Here is a 21002-nt window from a genome sequence, read left to right as displayed (position 1 = left end):
GCTCCTGGCTTCAGATCGGCACAGCTCCGGCTGTTGGGGCCATCTAGGGGGTGAATCAGTGGATAAGACCTCTCTCTGTCTCTCTCTGCCTCTGCCTCTCTATAACTCTGCCTTTCAAATAAATAAATATAAAATGAATGAATGAATTAAGTAGAAAAATTTGTGATACTGGCCAGACAAGGCAGGAAAGCTCTCTTACCAAATTATTGGGCATTTGATAATGTGGGGTGTGTTTTTTTTTTTCAGTCATTTCATTTATGGTCCGTGACAAACCATGATGTAATAAAGTTTTTTATATATATTTCATATTAAGTTAGAAGTGTTTTTTCTAAGCCATAGGCTTGGCATGGATCTCAGGAGCAGTACCATGGGGCAAGCACACACAGACTGGAGTTCCACCCCCAGCTCACAGCACCTGGGTCCCCTTGGGCAGCTCAGTTAGCCGCATGGCCTTCCGCGTCCCCCTCTCCAGAGGTGCCGCCCAGAGTCTGCCGGCAGACAGATCGCCGGGGCCCGTCCACATGCAGACTTGCTTCAGTGGGGCTGAGGAGAGGCTTTAGGTGGTGGATTTCCAGCCAAATCCTGCTGCCTGTCCTCTGCCCTCTATTTGAGTGGCAGGGATCTGTAATTTGGGGTATTGATATCTGCCTCACCGATTTATTGCAGTGTGTAGTAAATGCTTAACAAAGACAGCCTTCCCCTCTCCTCCGCACACATACCCGGGAGTCCCTTGGAGATGGCCTTTATTTTATTTAAGAAGTGGATCTGGAAATATCTACTCCCAGCAGGTCTTATCTCTGTCAAAAGACCCCAGCGACAGAAAGCATTTTGAAAGTAATGAGCTCTGGATTAAGCTTGAAGATGAAAGATGCCCACATCCAAACGCATCCTGATAACTTAGAAGGCACATCTCACGGAGTGAAGCCAGAACTGGGAGTCATTTGGGAAGTGTCTGAAAACCTCTGCCGGGAAGGTGGCACAAAGGAAAGCTCAACTGGCCTCTTCCGCAAGTGCACTCCCGCTCCCGCTCTGCAGCCAATATCATCGAACACCTGGTCATGCCAGGCCAAGAGGCAGGCCCTGGGGGACACAGAGGAACACCCCTGGCCATGCCCCAGAGATGCTCGCCTTTCTGTGGGGACACAGCAGGGAAAAAAATCGATTGCAGTACTGCATGTGAGGGTACAGGTGGCAACTGGAAGTACTAAGGAAGAAGTTGTTCCAGGCTGCGTGGCTGAGCCTTGGAAAACTTCCCTGAAATGATTAGAAAGACTGAAAGTGAATAGGAATTTCCCAAGTGGCCAAGAAATGGAGCTGCGTAAGGGCAGGAGGAGGAGTAGCGAACACAAAGCCCAGAGAGTGGGAAGGGATGCCGGAGAGGCAGGCATTCCAGTGGCGTGGTCTTGTTGCAAACCAAGACGCGTCCATTGCCTGTGCTCTTCAGAAGGTCAAAATATTGAAGCCGTGGTCGTTTGTGGAGAGGAAGTTTATTCTAAGGCGGCCAAGTAAGGAGTCCAGAACAATGCTGAAATCTCACTCTCCAGTCGGGGCCTGGAGAAGGTTTATGGATTAGGTAAGAGGAACACTGGCAAGGCGAGTTCTGCTTGGTCCGGGCTTAGAATCAGGCTAATATAGTGCTCTAGTGTGCTAAGCGGCCCTCCTAAAAGAGCGGGAACTATGGAAAGTATATGATGGGACTGTTAAAGCATAAGATAGGGGAGCTTAAGGAAAAGATTGGGGAAACATAACAGGCAGCTTTGGAGTTTGGGGCACTGGGGAGGCCAGTGCAGGTGCAGTCAGACCTGATACAGGGTCAGTCCAGTGTCGGTCTGGATTTTGAGCCTGAGCTCGTGGAGGCAGACTGCTGACCATCTGCATCAAGACTTGTCAGGGTGACCCCGAGGGCAGAGGACCTGGATGAGGACAGCCTTAGCCGGCAGCCATGGCCACAATGTTGTGGTTCTTGTGTGTCCCTAAAACCTTCAAAAAAGGAGCCGAGAGGGAGCCGCGGCCCGCCAGTTGTTGTCTCTCCCGGCCGCCATTCCTTGGCACTCGGCGCCCTCCTTGGGGAGACGCTCGTTCCCCCTCTGCTCCACAGGGCTGCTCCTTGATTTTCCGCTGTAGGATCTTGCGTCGCTTCTCCTGTGTTGATGGCGCTCTTGGTCTCCGAAGGCAAAGCTCCCTCCTCTGTCGCCACTTTGGAGTTCACTTGATGACGTCAGTGGTGAATAACATAACAGATGCCTCCCGAGTTTGATTTTCTTGCAGTTCCTCCCCGCCCCACCCAGGTGCTCTCAGGCGGTCACCACCAACTTCTCCCAGGCTCGCTGTTGGAAGCCTCTCTTCAGTCTACCCTTTGTCCCTTGCACAGGCTAGGAAGACAGAGAAGCCGCCTCGGTGCCCATGAAGCACACATCTGGTCACACTTCCTTCAAAGCCCTCCTAATAGAGGTCCAGGAGAAAATCTCGACTCATCTGTGTGACCTCCGCTCAGGCCCTGTTTCCAACTAATCTGAGCCATTGTGCTTGTGCCCTGTGTTATTCTTGGTTCACCTGCATGTCTTCACATTTGATGCTTTCCTTGCCTGGGGTACCCATTTGCCACCCCCTTCTCTGTGAGACTGATTATGTGTCCTTTGATGTCACCCCTCAGTCCTGCCTCCTCCCAGAAGCCCTTCCTGGTTGTCCCCTTCTGTCCCAGGGCAAGTGCATGTCCTGTGCTCCCAGCAGCACCCTGTGTGCCTTGCCTGTTTCCATTCAGCTGTGAGCTCTGCCAGGCAAGGACCAGTCTTACACTTGGAATGGGGCAAGTTGGAATCCCTCTTATCTTTTATAGCTCTTTAAATGGACTCAGTCAGAAGGGAAAAACACCTTTTTTCCCATTGAAATCTTCAAAAATATACAGAAGTAGAGAAAATTACATATGGAGCTGTTATGTGTCTAGCTTTCGTGATTAACATTTTGCCAATCTTGATTCATGTTTTCCTGGAATATTTTAACACAAACTTAGATATACATCCTGTATTTTTTAGCTCCTATCTGGAATTTTTAATTTACAAAATCAATAATTGACATGAACAGGAGCCATGGATTTAAGCATTTTTCTAACTGGAATACATTTGTTAACATTAGAATCTATTGATAGTTCAGCCTTTTATCATTAGATGTCAGAAATAGCTTAGATCAGGGTTTTCCAACCTTGGCTCTGTTGATATTTTGAACTGGAGAGTTCATCACTGTGGGGGGCTGTCTTGTGCATCCATGGCCTTGTCCCACTGGATGCTTGTAGTAGCCCTGGTCAGACAAGCACACATCAGATTTGCAACATGTCTCTTGACAGTGGGCTACCCCTACACATACACACACCCCCACACACAATCACACACACATGCTCACCATTTAGAACCACCGAAGGAGGGAGAGGAATTTTATCAGTGTTGAGATCTGGGAGGACTGTTCAGCACAGAGTTGGGGAAACCGAGCCCAGAGAGGGCGTGCCTTTCTGGTTATTACTGAGCTCATTGGCATTGTGCTAGAGACTCAAGTCTGTGTTTCTGCTCCCTGTGCCAGGGCGTGCCCCTCTCTGCCACACGGGGTTTCTGGGAGCTCCCAGGGTGATATTGGAGGCCTCCTGGGAGTAGGAATTCTTCCTGTGGCCCCGATGGGGGTGCCTCGCTCACTGGCCAGGCTGGTGGAGTCCCAGGGCACCGCTCCCAGCAGGGACCTGCCACTGCCTTTTTGCAGCCATGCCTCCTCTGGCTGCTCATCGGTCCCCTTTACCAAATAGTTATGACAAAGCAGGCTGGGGAATTCCTTTCTTGGGAATGCATCATGGAGTCCATAGTGGCGGACGGTAGGATTTGTTTCACAGAAATTACTTTGAAGTCAGCTTTTGCCAGAGCCATCTGTTTTGGGTAAAGCGAAGGGACATTGGAGTTTGAGTTTATAGCTTTGTTCAAAATGGGCTCTCTGCTTATTTCTCACAGCACAGTTCTAAGCAGCGCTCTGGAAAGCTAGGTGCTGATATATATGGCTCACCACTAGAAAGGTAGATTTGGGGCAGTGGAAGCAAAGCTGGCCTTGGGTATCATCCATCAGTTTGTGGCTCTTTCTAGCTCTGAAAACTTGGGTGAAGCACGTTATTACTCTGGACCTTTTGTTTTTCCCATCTGTAAAATGGGAGAACAGTTCACGCCCAGAGTGGTCACACATCGTGAGTATGGGAAGCACCTAGCATGGTCTCAGCACAGACCACCCGTAAATGTTTTGCCCTCTTGAGACCCCCTGGGGAAAAACGTGCAGGTCTCACAGACCGTGTCCTTTATTTGTACAACTGTGAAGTGGTCACACTGGCTGTGGAAAGATTAGCATGTGAGCAAATGATGAGGACCGAGTACTCAATGATTTGCTAAGATACATAATTGATTATATCCCCTTAGTAAAGTAGAGCAAGGATCAGTCTTCATCAGCATTAACTAGCTTTTCTCTACCCCTCCTATGACGAGTCTGGGCGCTGCTGGATGTGATCCCAGCGCATGGTCACGACAGGGATGCCTGGGTGGTTTTCCAGGGGGTTTTGCCTGAGAGGTTGTAGGAGGGTTTAGCTTGTGAGTCTCCGACGAGACATGAAAGGACTCAGTACAGCCCTGAAATTCCCTGCATCCTTTCACTGTGCCGCGTGCCTGGCTGAAGGGAAGAAGGGTTAAGAAGTCAGACTTCAAGAAAATGAACAGAGGGCCACCGTGGGTCTGCAGGCAGCCTTTTCTGGTTTCTGTGGAAATCAGCCGAAGCCCCGAAGCCTGGAGGAGGAGTGTTCGTGGAGCTGCACAGTCGGCGCGGCTGCGGCAGCTGAAAGGCGACTTTGCTGCTTAATGTGGAAAGAACAGGAGGAGGAGACGGCGGCGGTTTGAAGAGCGCAGAGGCAGGACTGTTGAATAAGATGAAAGTCGTGAAGAGGTGGGTTGAGATCGTTCCCAGAAGGCCCTGGAAACAGGCTCCCCGGCCTCCTCCAAACTGTATCTGTGTCTAACACAAGCTTTGAAAGGCGTGCAAAGCACCCCCTTGCCCTAGGGCTGTGGTGATCCGCTCTCCTGCCTGGGCAGCTGGATGCTTGCAGAGTGGGGAGGTGGGAGAGCAGGGCTGGGTGATGAGGAGGTGGTGGGAGCAGTGTGGTTTGCAGGCTTCCCCTTGAGGGAAGGGTCCAGGCCAGAGCGAGTCACGCGCTGGCAGCCTCTGCACTGCTCTCCCAGCCTTGGAGGTCACCATGAGCTAGCTATCGAAAGGGACTCTTGGTGCAAGAGAAAAGCACAAAGATTCAGGCTGCTTGTCTCATTTTAGGATCGAAGAACTGCGTGTTTCGCTGGTGGGGTGAGGGAGAGGCATGGTAACCGTACAGTGCACTTGAAAACCCCGGAAGAGCCTCAGGACCACAGTCAGTTCAAGTGACGTGAGAGGCAGCATCCTCACAGGGGCGCGCTGTGGGGAGCTGGCCTGAGCCAGCTGCCCTGGTGCATGGCCGGTGCCTTGAGAAGACTCCGTCAGGGCGGTGGGACGCTTGTCTCATGCCAGCTCTTGAACGTAACCTGGGGTGCGGGGGTCAGCGCTGCCAGGCTGAGGATCCGTGGAAGTGAAAGTGCTGAACTCAAACAGCTCTTCCTGCCATTACAAGTATGCAGATTCATTTAAAAAATCATCTTATTAACTTGGCCAGGTTCTCCAGAATCTATGCTTAATAATAGAAAAGTGTTCTTAGCATGCCCTTGGAGGCAGTGGGGTAGAAGGCGGGAATGTGCCTTGCTACCAACAGCAACTTCTGGGCCTAGGCTTTCCCCACTGGAATGTATGGCTGCTTCCACAAAGGAGCCAGACTGTGTACTCAGCTTTGCTAGGAGTAAACACGGGAGCTCCTAGGACACAGTCTCTCTTAGGCCCCATTGGATGAGCAGGTCAGCCAGGGATTGCAGTTGATTGCTACTATCAGAAACTAAAGGAGCCAGTGCTGTGACACAGCAGGTTAAAGCCCTGGCCTGAAGCACCGGCATCCCATATGGGTGCCGGTTCAAAACCCGGCTGCTCCACTTCTGATCCAGCTCTCTGCTATGGCCTGGGAAAACAGTAGAAGATGGTCCAAGTCCTTGGGTCCCTGCACCCACGTGGGAGACCTGGAAGAGGCTCCTGGCTCCTGGCTTCAGATCGGTGCACCTCCAGCCGTTGTGGCCAATTGGGGAGTGAACCATCGGATGGAAGACCTCTCTCTCTCTCTCTCTCTCTCTCTCTCTCTCTCCCTCTCCCTCTCCCTCTCCCTCTCCCTCTCCCTCTCCCTCTCCTCTCTCTGTGTAGCTCTGACTTTCAAATAAATAAATAAATAAATCTTTTAAAAAAAGAAACTAGAAATAGCAATGGTTGTGGCTGGTGTTGTGGCTTAGTGGTTAAAGCCACAGCCCATGACGCCAACATCTTATGTGGGCATCGATTCGAGTCCCAGCTGCTCCACTTCCGATCCAGCTCCCTGTTGATGGCCTGGGAAAGCAGTGCAAGATGGCCCAAGTGCTGAAGCCCCTGCCACACACGTGGGAGACAGCCTGGCTCAGTTCTGGCTGTTGCAGCCACCTGGGGAGTGAACCAGCAGATGGAAGCTCTCTCTCACTGTCTCTGCTTCTCTCTCTGATGACTTTCAACGTAAATAGATAAATGAATCTTTAAAAAGAAAAGAAAAGAAATAGCAGCAGTTTAAACAAAATAGAACACATGGGGACTTATTCCTCTCTTGGATAAACCCAGTCCAGGGGCCAGCAGGGCTGGCCTGGCAGCTTCCCAGCGTCAGGAGCCCGGGCTGCTCCTGTCTTTCTGCTCTGCCGTCCTTATCACGGAGCCAGGGACATTCGCTTGCTTTTGAATGTGCCCCAAGCACCTATAAAGGTGCCTGGCTTCTATTTTCAAGATTGCCTCATGGTCCCAGATGGCTACTAGAACTCCAGTTATTACATCTATTTTCTAAACAGCAGGAAGGCAAAAAGGGGAGAGGGAATTGCAGAAAAGGAACACGTCCCCTCCTGGAAGTCTCCAATACCAGTGTAGCCTGAATCTTTGACCCAGAGGTAGCCACATGGTCAGACCCAGCTGTAAGGGAAGGAATTGTTGATTTGGGGTTGGCTGGTAGATTTCTTCATCTGATCACATTATCTCAAATAAAGTGGTTCTGTTTCTGGAAGGAGAATGGAACTGGGTAGGTGACTGACAGCTGCTGTTGGGTGGAGTTTGGTCAGGCCCCCTCTGAGTCCCTCAAGTCACTGGGACCCAACTCATTCTTCCTGGTGCTTCCAGGCCACATGCGGCCCCCGGAGTGATGAGGTTGGTCTCACTGACAAGTCAGCACACAGGAAATGAGACAAAACCTGCAACCCAGAGCTGTCTTCCCCAGGAGACTGCCGCCCACGCGCGGTAGTTAAGGCCTCATGGTCTCTCCTCAGCCCATCAGAGATATGGGCCTTCCCTGATGGGTGAACTTTCGACCAGGGAACCTCATGCTCTCAGCCCCAGCCCTGGGAGGCAGGGTTGGGTGCCGTCGTCATTCTGGCACTTTCCTTCCAAGCTCTTGGAGAAAAGCGGTGGAGCACAAAGAAGCCTTTCCTGAGTATAATGCCCTGTTCTTGCTGTGAGGCACATCTTCCCACAGGCACAGCGCTGTAAATTAGTTAAGGCAACACTTCAACACTTTCTGATCCACATTCTGAAAAAGAGAGAGAATCCCGTGGGAGCCATGAAAATAAGTGGGTCAACCAAAGTCAACTCCTGTCGTACTGCCTTGCGCCTAGTAGGTGCTCAGGCAATGTGGGTGGAGTCTTCACAGCTGGAAAGGAAAATAATGGGCTGATTTGAGCTGTACTTCTGGTTAAGTGAATTTCAGTGGACCTATTTCAATGGAAAAGGCATTCAAACAATAGACATACAAGAATTGCTTTTTGGAAAAATAGCCTTTAGAAATCCTATTGTTGATGTTCTAAGTTCACGTCTCACTTTTCTCTTACTTTCTTAATGTTTTCTTAAGAAATTTTTCAAACATACAGAAAAGTTGAAAGAACTCGACAGTGATAGATCTGTACTATAGACCTGTACTCGCGTATCCAGCACCTTGATTCTGCAGTTAGCTTTGGGCTTCGTTTGTGATACCACATAGCCGTCTATCCACCTCTCTCATCCATCCATTTTAGTTTTTGATGCAGGAAGAAAGTTGCAGACAGCATTATACTTTACCCTTAAGCACTTTGGCACGCATATCATTAGTGATAGCTATAGATGTAGTTTATATAGCATCTTATAATTTAGATAAAACTGCAGAGTGCACAGCTTGTCCCATGTGAGGAATTTAGACAAACGCGGCCTCTTCAAGATACAGAACATGACCATCGTCCCAGCATGTTCCCGCGTGCCCCTTGGTCATCCGATCCCTCCCTGCCTCGGGGAGTTGAGCACTGTTCGGGGTCTGCAGATCAGGTCAGCCTCCTCTAGCGCCTCCGCCAGAGGATTTATACAGTGCGCATGCTCTGGGGGAAGGCTTTCCCTCCGTGTGCCGCTCGTGCGGTTTGTCCATGGCTGTCACGTGCATTAATGATTTGTTCATTTTTCTTGCTGAGTAGTATTCTGTCATATACATGTGTTTCCTGTTCTTCCTGTTGGCAGGCTGTTTCAAGGTTTTGATCCCAATGAATCGCGCCCCATGAATGTTCTTGAACAAGTCTTTGTCATCACGTTTTCATGGTCCCTTAGGTAAATACCTAGAAGCTGAATTGCTGGGCCACTCAGTAGATGTCCACATCTTTTTTGAGCATCTTAGAATCGAATTGAGGGGAGCCCTTATAGATGACTGAGGCCGCCTCTCATTTTACAGACAAGGACGTAGAGACGCAGCAATAACTGGAGAGAGACTTGTCCGGAGCGTGGGGGCGCTCGTGGTCAGCATTGTGCGAGGTCACCTTCCCTAAATCTCCGCCCAGGGCTTAGTTTATTTTGAAGGCTTCATCAAATGAAACTTTGCTTGTGATTTTATTTGCATTGTCATCAAGTTGAAGTGTCTGTTTATGTATTTGCCCCGCTGAGTTTGTTTAACTCTTGGAAGAGATGGTCATTTTATTCTAGTAGAACTAACTGGGTCACTTCCTAGCTGTGAGACCCTGTGAGACAAATCTCTCTTCCTGCCTGAATCTCTAGTTTCTTATTTGTAAAATGGGGAGACTAATAAAACGGGTCTTGCAGGACTGTTGAGGATTGAGTGAGGTAATGCATGCGCAGTACACATAGGCACATAGTAGGTGTGCATTCCTGTTTCCTCTTGAAGTCCCCTGTGTCCAGCCCCAGTGCAGACCACATATTCAGTACTCAGCAAATGACTGTGACGAATTGGGATGCATGTATTCTGTGCGTGTGTTAAAGAGGCTATATATAGAGGCTCACACAGATCCATCTGTCTGGCGAAGAGTGTTTGATTTGCCTCACATCAATATTCAGCTGGAGTGGCAGAGCACACAAGCGTGACTCTTCTTGGGTTGCCACATCCCCTGCTAGGCAGATGTCCATTATAATGAAACGTAAAAAGGGGAAAAAAATAATAATAAAGGCAGAGGAGTGTAATGTTAGAGCTTGATTTGACAGGGCCTCCTGCTACTTCAGCGGCTGGTGCCGCGCGTGGAACAGATTAATCTGTATTCCAGCCACCACTGCTGAAGTCAAGATCGATCTAATTAGGGTGTTTTAAACATCCTGTTTGCATCCAGAATCCTACCAGAACCCAGGACGTCTGTCCATCTATGGGAGCAGAGGGTCGGTGGCAGCAAGGTTCTGCAATAAAACAGAGACAGCTGTAATTTTAGAAGCGAGAACAGAACCCGCTGTAAGATTTCCTTAAAACAAAAGAGCTAATGGCTTTGGATGTTCCATGGAAACAAAGGCAGCTCTGCCGCATGGCCGTGAATTTTAAAGTGGCCCTGTAAGATCTTGTCAAGATAGGGGGCTGATGGTTGAAGTACAGGGACCATTTCCATCCTAAGTATAGACCTCTGGCTGACCCGAGTGGATGTGGTCTCAGCCATTTGGGCTACCGGAAGGCAGGTGCAGGTTCCGAAGCTGGGTGGGCCAGTGTTTAAATGCTGTGCCATCAGGATGGGGTTAGGGCCCATCATAGTCCAGGCTCATGTTTATCCACGACCTACACCCCACCTTTCCAACCTCATTACCTTTCCTTCTCTCTTCCCCCCGCCACACTGGTCTCTTCCCAGCTTTGTGTCCATGCCCCGTGCTTTCCCGTCGAATTGCTGGAACATCTGGCTGGAACATCCTTGCTCTCATTTTCTCTGCTCCCTGTACCTGTTCCCCAAGGCTTAGCTCAAATGCCTGCTTCCCACTGTCTTCCCCGCTGCCCTCCCTGGGAGAGCATTCGCTCCATCAGTCCTTCTTGCACCTTCCCCATTCACTTTCTGTAATGTGATTTTATTTTAAAGTTTTTTTGTTTGTTTTTTTCCTTAGAAAGAACACAAACTTCCCCTGTACTGGTTTACTTCCAGAGTGCCCTCAACAGGGAGGACTGATCCAGGCCAAAGCCAGGAGCCAGCAACTCCATCTAGATCTCCCATGTGGGTGGCAGGGACTCGAGGACTTGGACCATCATCTGCTGCCTTTTCAGGCACATTAGCAAGAAACTAGATCAGAATCACAGGAGCCAGGACTTGAACCGGCGCTCCAGGATGGGATGTGGGCATCCCAAGCAGCAGCTGCAACGCAACACTTGTCCTTATATATTTACTTTTACTAGCCTCATTATGGTGTCACTGGCATACAGAAACAGTATATGTGTCCAGGGTATACATCTTGATGTTTGATATACATTCTGCAGTGATCATCTCATCAAGCTTGCTAACATACCCATTACCTCACTCCTTACCATTCTCCCTCATGTAATTTTAGACCTACTAGACCAAAGGTGTCTGGAAAGCAGGATCGACATCTGATCGTCTCTGCCCCCCAGCACTGTATCTTGTGCCTTGTAGGATTCCCTTATCTATTTTATGAATGGGTGAATGAACCTTGTGCCCAAAGTTCCTGGAGGCCGCCTCCTGCAGCCCAGCCCCACTTGCTGGCACCCGTCTTCTTTTTGGGGGCACGTAGCCTTTCCCTGCCCAGCAGCCTTCAACAGAGATCCCAGTAGGACACCTCCCAACTCTGGAGCCCTCTCTTAGCACAGAAGAATGAGGAAGTCAAATATGGGAATGGTACCGTGTGCTCTGACTCCTCCTGCCTTCTGTCCCTGACTCTCCCACCGCTCCCACCTTGGGAGACTTGTTAGGATAGGTAATGTTCCGTTTATCCCTGGCTTCCAGAATTAAGTGTGCCCAGAGAACCCCAAATCCTGGCTTCTGTCCATCTACCAACTCTGCCACCAAAAATGGGAGGCTATTAGCTCACAGCCATTTGCTTGCCAATGTGGTGCTTCCAGCTCTGCCTCTCTCCCAGAAGTCTCTGAGAAAATGTATGCCTTTTGTCTCCATCCTGACCTCCCAATCTCCTGACGTGTGGCCGGCCCTCCGTAGGCCTCCCCCTCCTCCTGCAGCCGCACTGGGGCATCGTCCTGTGTGCTGTGTATATGCCGTGCCTGCCAGTCGGCGGTGTACTCCGTGAGAGTTTCTCCCGCAGCCTTGCGCGGAAGGCAGTGAGCTTCTCCAGAGTGGGCTGTCCTTCGTCTCCGCGGTCCCAGGACCTGCTTTGTTGCCTGGCGCACAGTAGGCACTCAGAATTTTGAGTAAAGGAATGGCTGATGCAGGTACCACTTCATGCCCTGTAATTGTCCTGAGGTTATGAAAGTCAAGAAAGAAAAACGATGTTTCGTTTTCTCTGCAGATCCCATGTTGTAATTTTCAGTTCTTACAGCAAGATCAAAAGGCAAATGATTATCATGGCCAAATTCATTTATTTTTATTACAAGGTAGGACCATCTCTGCTTAGCTCACTGCTAAATAGCCACTCCCTGCTCGGAGCCGTCTGCAGGTCTCCCAGAATCTTGTATTATGTGGCTGTATAGACAGCCACCCACCCACACTTTTAATTTATTGTGGGATTAGAGAGTCCAAGTGAAGTTGGCCTTGCTCCGTTCTAGGGTTAAAACAAATCCCAAGTTATAGAAAATAGCCCTACCAGCTGAGAAAGTCAAGCGATTCGCTTCCCATTTTCCTCTGAAGGGGCTGGGGAGGGTGCCCAAGGCCGATGGAAACACACTCGTTGGAGCCACGTGATGAGGACGCAATATGGGGATCTGTGACGGGTGCAGAATTGCTGTACACTTTTTCACTACAGCAGCTCTCCAGCTACCATTGGGTGGGCGCGGACTGGGCAGAGATCTCTCCTGACTGAAAGAATGTCACAGGTGGGAGGGGCAGCCTCATTTTACAAGTAAGGAAACAGACACAGGAAGCACCGCGGCCATGTTGAACCAGACACTGAGTGCTCACTTGGATGCGCATCTGCCTGGGCCTCATGGCCCACACATGGTTAACTCACCCACAGAGTGGCTGTGGGGGCAAATCCCTGTGCCTCTTTCTCAGCATCGGAGCCCGGTAGACCCATCTGTGGATATACAGCTCCTCACAGAGAGGTGATGTTAACCAAACACCTGTTGGGATTCAGACCTTGCACATGAGTTAAGATTAAGGATGAGACATGGTAGGTCTTCTCACTCTCTACAAAAATTGGAGTGACTGGCACAGTCTGTGCAGCCCTGAAGGAGCTTTCATTCGGGGCACACACACCCTGTCCCGGCCCCCAGGAGTTCTTAGCTAAGTAGAGCCATCACTAGGAGATGAGAACACCGTGAAGCTTGGTGGCAGGTGTTGCGTTTGCGACTGTGTCTGGGGTGGGGTGAAGCGCCCAGGAGGTCCTCACTTCTCGGAAGGGTCTGTCACGGTTTGGGGGCAGCAGTCACAGGTCCAGAGCGCAGTGGCCCAGAGGCAGATCTGGTCCCTCCTCAAGCCTGTTGTTTCTCTGCTCAGAACCCCAGGCAAGTGGAACCAAAGATTTCCAACTTTCCTTCCAGCTCTGAACGCTGCAGAAGTCTGATTGCCCCTGAGAAGCAAACATGTAGCCCCCACGCACATACACAGGGTCTACGGCATTGCTAATGGCCCTGGAGGAGCCCTGAGGAGCCTTGAGCAGGGGGGAGGGTGGTCTGCGGCCACCCTGCCAGGCAGCCTCAGTAATTGGTGCCTGAGACTGCCGGGGTGTCTGACTGTTGAGCTGGGCGCCCAGCAGGCAGGGACTCCCACTGGCGCAGCTTCAATACTGCTCTCCCGCTCATCCAAGACACCTCCCTCCCTCCTTCCCTCCCACCCCCTCTTCCTCCCTCCCTCCTACCTTCCCTCCCTAGGGATTTAAAAATGTAGATCTGCTTGGCCTTCTCCTTGTGGAGCCTTGTGTGTGTTTCTCTCTCTCCTCCCTCTCTCTCTCTGTCTCCCTCCCTCCCCCTCCCCCTCCCCCTCTCTCCCTCCCTCCCTCTCTCTCTTCCTGGGCCCTGCCTTAGAGGTGCGCTGTTCTCTGCAGTGGAGCTGCCGCACCCACACGGTGTGCATTGACAGCCCCGGATCATCCTTCACCCCCATTGTGTCCTGTCTCGATGACAGAGCAGCTCGGCGGGCTGGCCAGCAGATAAACCTGTTATCTGCTCTCTCTGCGTGCCGGCAGCTCTCCCCTTCTCCTTGGTGCGTGAAAAATTGACACCACCTTGGGCTGAAATCTGTTCTTAAAGAAGCTACATTTATTAGTAGCTAATGAAACTCGGTGTGTGTGTCTGTGCGTGTAAAACTTGGGGTGGCTGAAGTGTTTCCCTAGTAGTAGGCACCAGTGACCTGTGGCAGGCCAGATAGAGAGGCAGAAGGAACACACCTAGGCAGCTTCTGAAATTGACAGTCTATCCTTTACCTAAAATCTCAAACAAATAGGTAAATGTCATTTGCTCTTAGTATAACACTGCAATCGATCAGGGTAGCTCCTGCTCCGAGCGGGGGTGAACTGTGGAAGTGAATGCTAATATGGTCTGGAGCCAAAAAAAGATGGTTCTTCCATACATTACCTTTTCCTCTCTGGAAATGACAGCTCGCGGTACCCTTCCCCTGCACCCCCACGGCTCCATCCTAGTGTATAAAGCCCATTCTCTCGTGGCTCTTTCTTATCCATCCTAATCAGATTAAAAGGAAAATTATTGAGACGTTCTGGTTCAGTATTTGTGGAACTGCCTGAAACCCAAGGTCTCTTCTTTATTTAACTCTGACAGAAATCGCTTCTAGAAAGGCTTAATTCAGTAAACTGAAGAAGAGGGGCTGTTAACTCGTGTCTCATTCCATATGGCCTTGCGTTTCCTTTCACTCTCATTAAAACTTAAGTTCTCAAAAACGCACATCCTCACGGTGCCTGTCTCCGGGCACAGTGAGCCTCCGAGAGGCGTGTTTTCAGGCGTTTAGCTGCTGCTGTCTTCATCCTCCTTCTTTTTTTTTTTTTTTTTAAAGAGTTAGACAGTGAGAGAGACAGAGAGAAAAGTCTTCCTTCTGTTGGTTCAGCCCCCAAATGGCCACTACGGAGCCAAGTGCTTCCTCCTGGTCTCCTGTGAGGGTGCAGGGCCCAAGCACCTGGGCCATCCTCCACTGTCTTCCCAGGCCACAGCAGAGAGCAGGACTGGAAGAGGAACAACTGGGACTAGAACCCGGCTCCAGTCCTCCTTCTTTAACCGCATTGATGACTGTCTGTTTCCTGTGGGGAATATCACACGACAGAGCTTCCAGTCTATAGTGGACGACCTGGATGCAAACAGAAACTCCTACCGCTTGCTTCAGCATGTGGTCCTGAGAGAGTGAGTTAGCCTCTCTGAGCCTTGGGGTCCACGTTTATAAAGCAAGAGAGAACAGTGCCTTCTCATAACATCGTTGTGAGGATTCGATGAGAAAATGGTGTACAGACTCAAACAAGCCTGCTGTCATAGATAAACAGTAAACATGGTGACAGTTGTTATTCTACCCCACTTACCTTCAAGTAGGAACGTGAAGCAGCTTACAACAAAACGTTATGGTGGCACTAAATCTTAGCTTTAAATAAGACTTCATCATAAGACACATGTCAAACTAGGGAAAATATTTCAGACATACATGAAAAGAGGGAATATCCTTAATTTCATTTACAAAGACTTCTTAGAAATTGAACTGGGCAAAGGATAAGGTCTGGCAGTTCACAGAAACAGCAAAACAATCCGTCAGTAACACAGGGTGGCAGTGAACATTGCCTATGGCCTTGACCGGGCTAAAGCTTACCCAGCTTGACCAGCTTACCCAGGTGGCTGGTGAGATGTTAGTGGGGAGGGCGTCTCCAGAAGAGCTGAGCATTTGAATCAGTAGGCTGAGTCCAGAGGGTGCAGGTGGGCTCATCACCCAGGCCCCTTTAGGGCCCAGATAGATCCAAGAGCAGGAGAAGGGTGAGTGTGTCCTCTTCCTGAGCAGGGACATCAGCTGCTCCTGCCCCTCTGCCCCGATGTCGGCTCCCCTGCTTCTCTGGACTTCCTGGGCCTTCTGCTTGCAGACAGATCCTCGGACCCTTACCCTCCGAAGACACGTGAGCCGGTCCTTCGTGATATCTTTCTGTATGTCCACATGTGCAGGCATCTCTCCATATTCACGGGGAAGTGGTTCCAGGACCCCTACAGAAACCCAGATCTGCTGATGCTGTATGGCATTCGCGGGTAATCTCTGCACATCCTCCTGTATACTTCAAGTCCCCTCGAGGTTACTAGTAATCCTAATGCTAGGTAAATAGTGGTTCTGCTGTGTTGTTCAGGGGATAACGACAAGGGGGAAAGTCTATACGTGTTCCGTACAAAGTGTTTTTTTCCAGATATTTTTGATCTGCAGTAGGTTGAAGCCACAGGTACTACAGAAACCACAGACAAGCAGGGCCAACTCTGTCGTATTGGTTCCGCTTCCCTGGGGAACCCTAATACAGATGCTTAACCTTACACATAACAAGACCGAAAGCGTTCTAAGAGGATTCTTATTTCATCTAGCAATCATAATTTCTAACAGGGGTTAGGAGCCTGAGTGAGGACTAGGAGTGGAAGTGTTAGCAGCACACGCTTTGGAAGACATTTTGACAGGGTCCGTCAACATTCGGTGTGTGAATTCCTTCTGACCCACTGATGGCCGCCTAGGTCTATGCTGTAAGAACACACATGTAGAAGTATGCCAGAATATGAACATGGATGGACCCTGCAGTACCCCCAAAACTGGAAACCTCCTAAAACACTCACAAACAGGATGCTAGTTAAATGATGGTAGACAGCTTCAGTGCAAATCTAGATAGCCACTTAAAAGAAATAAAGTATGTGTGTCCTGATTTGGAATAAGGTATTAAGATACATATAAATATATATAAAGATATAGATATAGATAGATATAGATATAGATATATAGTGGATTTTTCCCCTAAGAATGTATAAACTTTGTAGTTTTCCTTGGGAGAGAGGAACAGGGTAAAGGGAGAATTATGGGGAAAAATTAATACAAAGGTAGGTGCTCTGTAAGAATATACTGAGTGCATTTTATACGATTTTGTATATTCTGGCTTTTACCATGTGCATCTGTTGCTTTTAATTCAAAATCCATTTGTGGGAGGTGGAGGTGGTCGTTAATGAAGCGGTGGAAAGAATTGTTTCCTGTAGTTGAGAATAAATTCGCCTTTGGGTTTCCTAACAGCCAGTGCAAAGAAGGAACCTTGAGAAGGAAGTGCAGAAATGTCACCAGGAAAGAGAAATGTTTTTTTGATCTTGATCGCTAAAAGAAATACAGCCACTAAGGAGACTGATCTAAACTCAGATCTGATCTCGCTTCTCCCCACTTAAGAGTCCCTGGTGGGTCCTTATCCGCCTCTCTCCATGATTCAGCCTCACCTGCCTGGCCTCCCTACCCCCCGTGTGGGCAGCACCACCCAAACTGGCCTTGGCAAGTGTTCCTCCTGCCTGGGATGTTCCGTCTCTGCTGCTCGTCGGCTCTGGGTCTTCTTTTCGCTTTTTGAGACCTTCAGTTCTTCACTACCCTCCGTGGGTAGGTGTTTTAGGTGAGGTGTTCATCCCCTGGTCGCCTGGCCCCCTGTGCCTGCTGCAGTAAAGAAACTTGCCACACAGCCCTGTCATTGCTGGGTGTTCTCTGCTAAATGAGGAGCTCTGTCAGGCGAGGTGTACTGTGTGCTTTATTTGGGCCCTGAGCACGCAGCCCTTGCTGGGCAAAGAGCGCTCGCTGGCCAGTCAGTGAGTGCGTGCTGAGGAGCTGAAGTTTGGATTCTTCCTCTTCCACCAGTTAGCCGTGTAGACAAGTCACTTCCTATGGGCCTCGGTTTTTCCATCTGTCTGGTGAGAGACTCGGCTTGGCTAATCCATAAGGACTCTGGCTCTGATGGCTTTTTCCTCCCCCTGTGGTTTGTCAGATTGTCTTATGTGTACCTGGAGCTTGTTCCCAGCTGTCGTACCAAGTAAATTCAAAGTTTTCGAGCTGAGCTTGTTGGAGTTCACTGCACTTCTAACGGTCTGTCCCACATCTGTTCGCCAGATGGGGACGTCAGAGCTGCATCCTACTTGCTTAGCCCAGGGATCCAGAACTGATATTGTCCTCTACTCCTCCTGCCTTGAATCTGTCCCCAACATACTCTTCCCTGACCTGTGCATACAAGAAGTCTCTTTCTTGTCCTACTTCCTTTCCTCCAAGCTGAGTTCACTGTCCTTGCCCTGGGCTCCTGGTGGGTTTTGACCTTCCTGTGGGGGCAGGGTCCTTTCTCTCCACTCTCTACCTTCAGCCCTGACCCGACCCCCCGGCACCCCTGCAGGTGATCACAGCAAATGGAAATGGAGACTGTGTCCCTTAGGTCCCGACTTTACACAGGAACGGAAAGAAAGATATTGGAGTGAACCTGGGCTCTTGAGAAGGTGTTGGTACCTCTGTCCACAGCATCTTTTAAGAAAAACTATATTCAACATAAAAGGTTGAATCTATTAGAGAAATTTTATTGAAACTGGGAGCTCTGTAAGAAAAAGTCATCCATTTACTCCCCAAAACAAAAACTTTTTAAGGGCCATTTGGTAACGGAATAGTTAGGGAACATACTAGCAATGCAAAGTGAGAACAAAATAAATGAATTATCCAGTATTTTAGAAGGTAACACGTGGTGAAGAGAAAAACCAAGCAGAGAAGACTGGAGACCGGCCACGCTTGGGCATTCTGTCTGCACGGGGTGGGCGTGGAGCGGTGGGTCAGGTAAGGCTGGATTGGGAGAGTGAGCCGTGCGGGTCGTCTGCCGAGGAGCACTGGGGGCAGAGCCGACAGCGAGCACAGAGGCCCGGGGCAGGCGCAGCCTGGCACTAGAAGCACTGTTTCAGCCGAGCGCGTCAGAGAGCCACTGGGGCTGGTGACGAGATGGCCGTCTAAGGTGCCAGCCTGAGGAGTCGCGCTGAGCGCTCCGTGGAGGCTAGGCCACAGCGGGCGGGGGAAGCAGCCTCACTGGCAGGCTGTTGAGTATGTCCGAAAGAGCCGATGGGGTGTGGACCAGAGCAATGGTGGTGATGGTTCCAGTCAGAAGGCCGTGATACCAGATGGAATTTTAAGGTAAAACTGACAAGGTTTCCTGTGGGATGCACGAGAAGGAAGAGAACAAGGACATCTGCTCTGGTTCTGTGCCGAGAAACTGGAGGACCTGGTTGCCAGTGTGGAGCTTGGTTTCAGGCACACTCGGGTTAAAGGAGCGGGTAGGCGACCAAGGAGAGCGCGGCAGACGGCTGACCACGGGAGCCGGCAGTTAGAGGGCAGGCCGATTTGCCGGTTCAGGTCGGGGAGTCAGTGCAGATGGCTTCCAGGGCCTGGGACGAGATGAGGTAACCAGGGACTGAGCCTAGAGGGAAAACACGGCTGAGGACGGGCCTGCTCCAGCGCTGGGAGACGGGGCGGGCAGAGCGCTAGGACCGCTTCCTGTGCTCCCAGCCGTCAGGGGACCTGGAGAGCCCGAGGGAACTTTGGTGTATAAAGATGCTGTTCCATTTCCAAAGAGAATATTTGTTGTCTGTGCTGTGAGCTTTTTATTCCAAAATAAACTTTGCCATTTCTTGATGAGTAGACTTCTGTCGCCTCTCTTTCAAGGTCATCGTTCTTGATTTTGAAAAAATTCTTTTCACAGAAAAGAATCTCTTTATGACTGAAGCCTGTAATATACCCTTCAGTTACCCTCCTTTTCCAAGAGTAGAAGAATAGTATTTCATAATAGAAGCTTCTGGGTTATGTGAACTCCAAGAGTGTTGTTATCGCCACTGTTTTGATGTGCTTACAGTCCAGCCACCTTTAAACGGGGGCTGGGGGTGGGGTTGACGCGCCATGCCGAGACCCTATCATGAGTCTTATTTAATTCCAGGATATTTACTTGGGGAAGGTTAGAAGGGAATTGGGGAGTTTGGCCGAGCTCGTCCTACATGTTATTTGCTCACGTCCTAGCCGGTATCCGTAAGTGGAGGATTACTGTGAGATTCTGTTGTGGACAATAGAAATCAGTCCTGGGCAGAATAGAAATTCAAACTTGGTTTTGATTCACCTGCTCAGGCTGTCCTTGAGGACACCATCCCTTTTGACGATGCTCCCCGTGCCACGTGCAGAGATGGGTGCAGTTTTCCAATGACACAGTTTAGGTTCTTGTCTCCTTAATCAATAGCAGCGGTCACAGAAGGCCTATTTATTCCCCCTGCCGCAGAGCCAGAGCAGGCTTGACGAGAGGTAATGATTACTGCTCTGATCTCAGCATGTTCTCCTCTCTCTTCCCCAACCCAGAGCACGTCTGCTCGATTCTGGCCTCGCTCCTGCGGAACCTGCGGGGGCAGCAGCGAACACGGCTTCTGAATAAATTCACTGAAAACGACAGCGAGAAGGTGGGTGACGGGGACGGTCAGGGTGGGCCCCGGCACTGGGGCACTAGGCCTGCTCTTGGCCTCTCGCCCTCTGAGGGGCCCTGGGCTGAGTGCCGCTGCCCTAGAATGTCTCCTGCATCCAGACGCCAGTGCTCTGGACCTGGGCAGCGTCTCCAGTTACTCTGCTCCTCCTCTCCCGTGGGTTTCCCCTTGGCAGTGGCAGCAGGACGAGGGTGATGTCAGTGAGCGCTGCAGGGAGGGGTGCGTTACAGTAGGATCCTGAGTGGGGTGGGGGGCACAGCAGAGCCAAGGGACCGGAAGCTTTGGCTTTGGATTGGGGACCTAGAGCAGAACGTGCTTTGCCAGTTTCCATGTGTGCTGCTCCGAGCCTCTCGTTCCCTGACTTTAAAACGGGGACATTGATGCCCATCCTGGAGAGTCGGCGGCGATGGAAATGAGATGGTGATAAGGAAACCGTGGCGCCTGCCCTAGGTGGTCAGAGCCTTAAAGGCCATTGGATGGGTATTTGTGATGATATCCAGGGTGCCTGACCATAAGATATTAGTAGTAAGGGGGGGGCGACCATTTTCTGAGTGACTGCTGTGGAGTGCGTAGTAGAGTAGCCGGCCTGTCATTGTTGTGTATAGCCTCTCAGCACTGTCTGGTTTATCCTTGTGTACGTGTTATTCCCACTCACAGATAAGGAATTGAGGCCTAAGGGCCTGGGGCATTAGGTGACTCGTTCAAGGTCACACCACTAAAAAGTAGCAGAGCTGGAATTTGAACACAGGCTGCTGAATCTAGAAAGTCTGTGTATTTTTTTTTTAAGATTTATTAATTTATTTGAAAAGCAGAGTTACAGAGAGGCAGAGGCAGAGAGAGAGGTCTTCCCTCTGCTAGTTCATTCCCCAAAAGGCTGCAACAACCGGAGCTGGGCCAATTTGAAGTCAAAAGCCTGGAGCTTCTTCAAGGTCTCCCATCTGGGTGCAGGAAGCACTTGGGCCATCTTCCTCTGCTCCCCCAGGTGCACTAGCAGGGAGCTAGATTGGAA

At 50.2% G+C, this 21002-nt stretch overlaps 1 protein-coding gene across 1 annotated transcript in view; it reads left to right on the top strand.

Annotated features, from left to right (window-relative positions):
- Positions 1 to 21002, top strand: part of CTNNBL1 (catenin beta like 1) — a 170546-nt gene that overhangs the window by 125827 nt on the left and 23717 nt on the right. Inside the window, exon 12 of the mRNA XM_070051853.1 lies at positions 19875 to 19972. Within this exon, the coding sequence (XP_069907954.1) occupies positions 19875 to 19972 (98 nt within the window). The remainder of the gene's footprint in view (positions 1 to 19874; positions 19973 to 21002) is intronic.

Source organism: Oryctolagus cuniculus, chromosome 11, assembly GCF_964237555.1.
Source record: "Oryctolagus cuniculus chromosome 11, mOryCun1.1, whole genome shotgun sequence".
Taxonomy (NCBI): domain Eukaryota; kingdom Metazoa; phylum Chordata; class Mammalia; order Lagomorpha; family Leporidae; genus Oryctolagus; species Oryctolagus cuniculus.
Note: the sequence above shows the minus strand (reverse complement) of the source record. Positions and strands in the feature narration are given on the sequence as shown.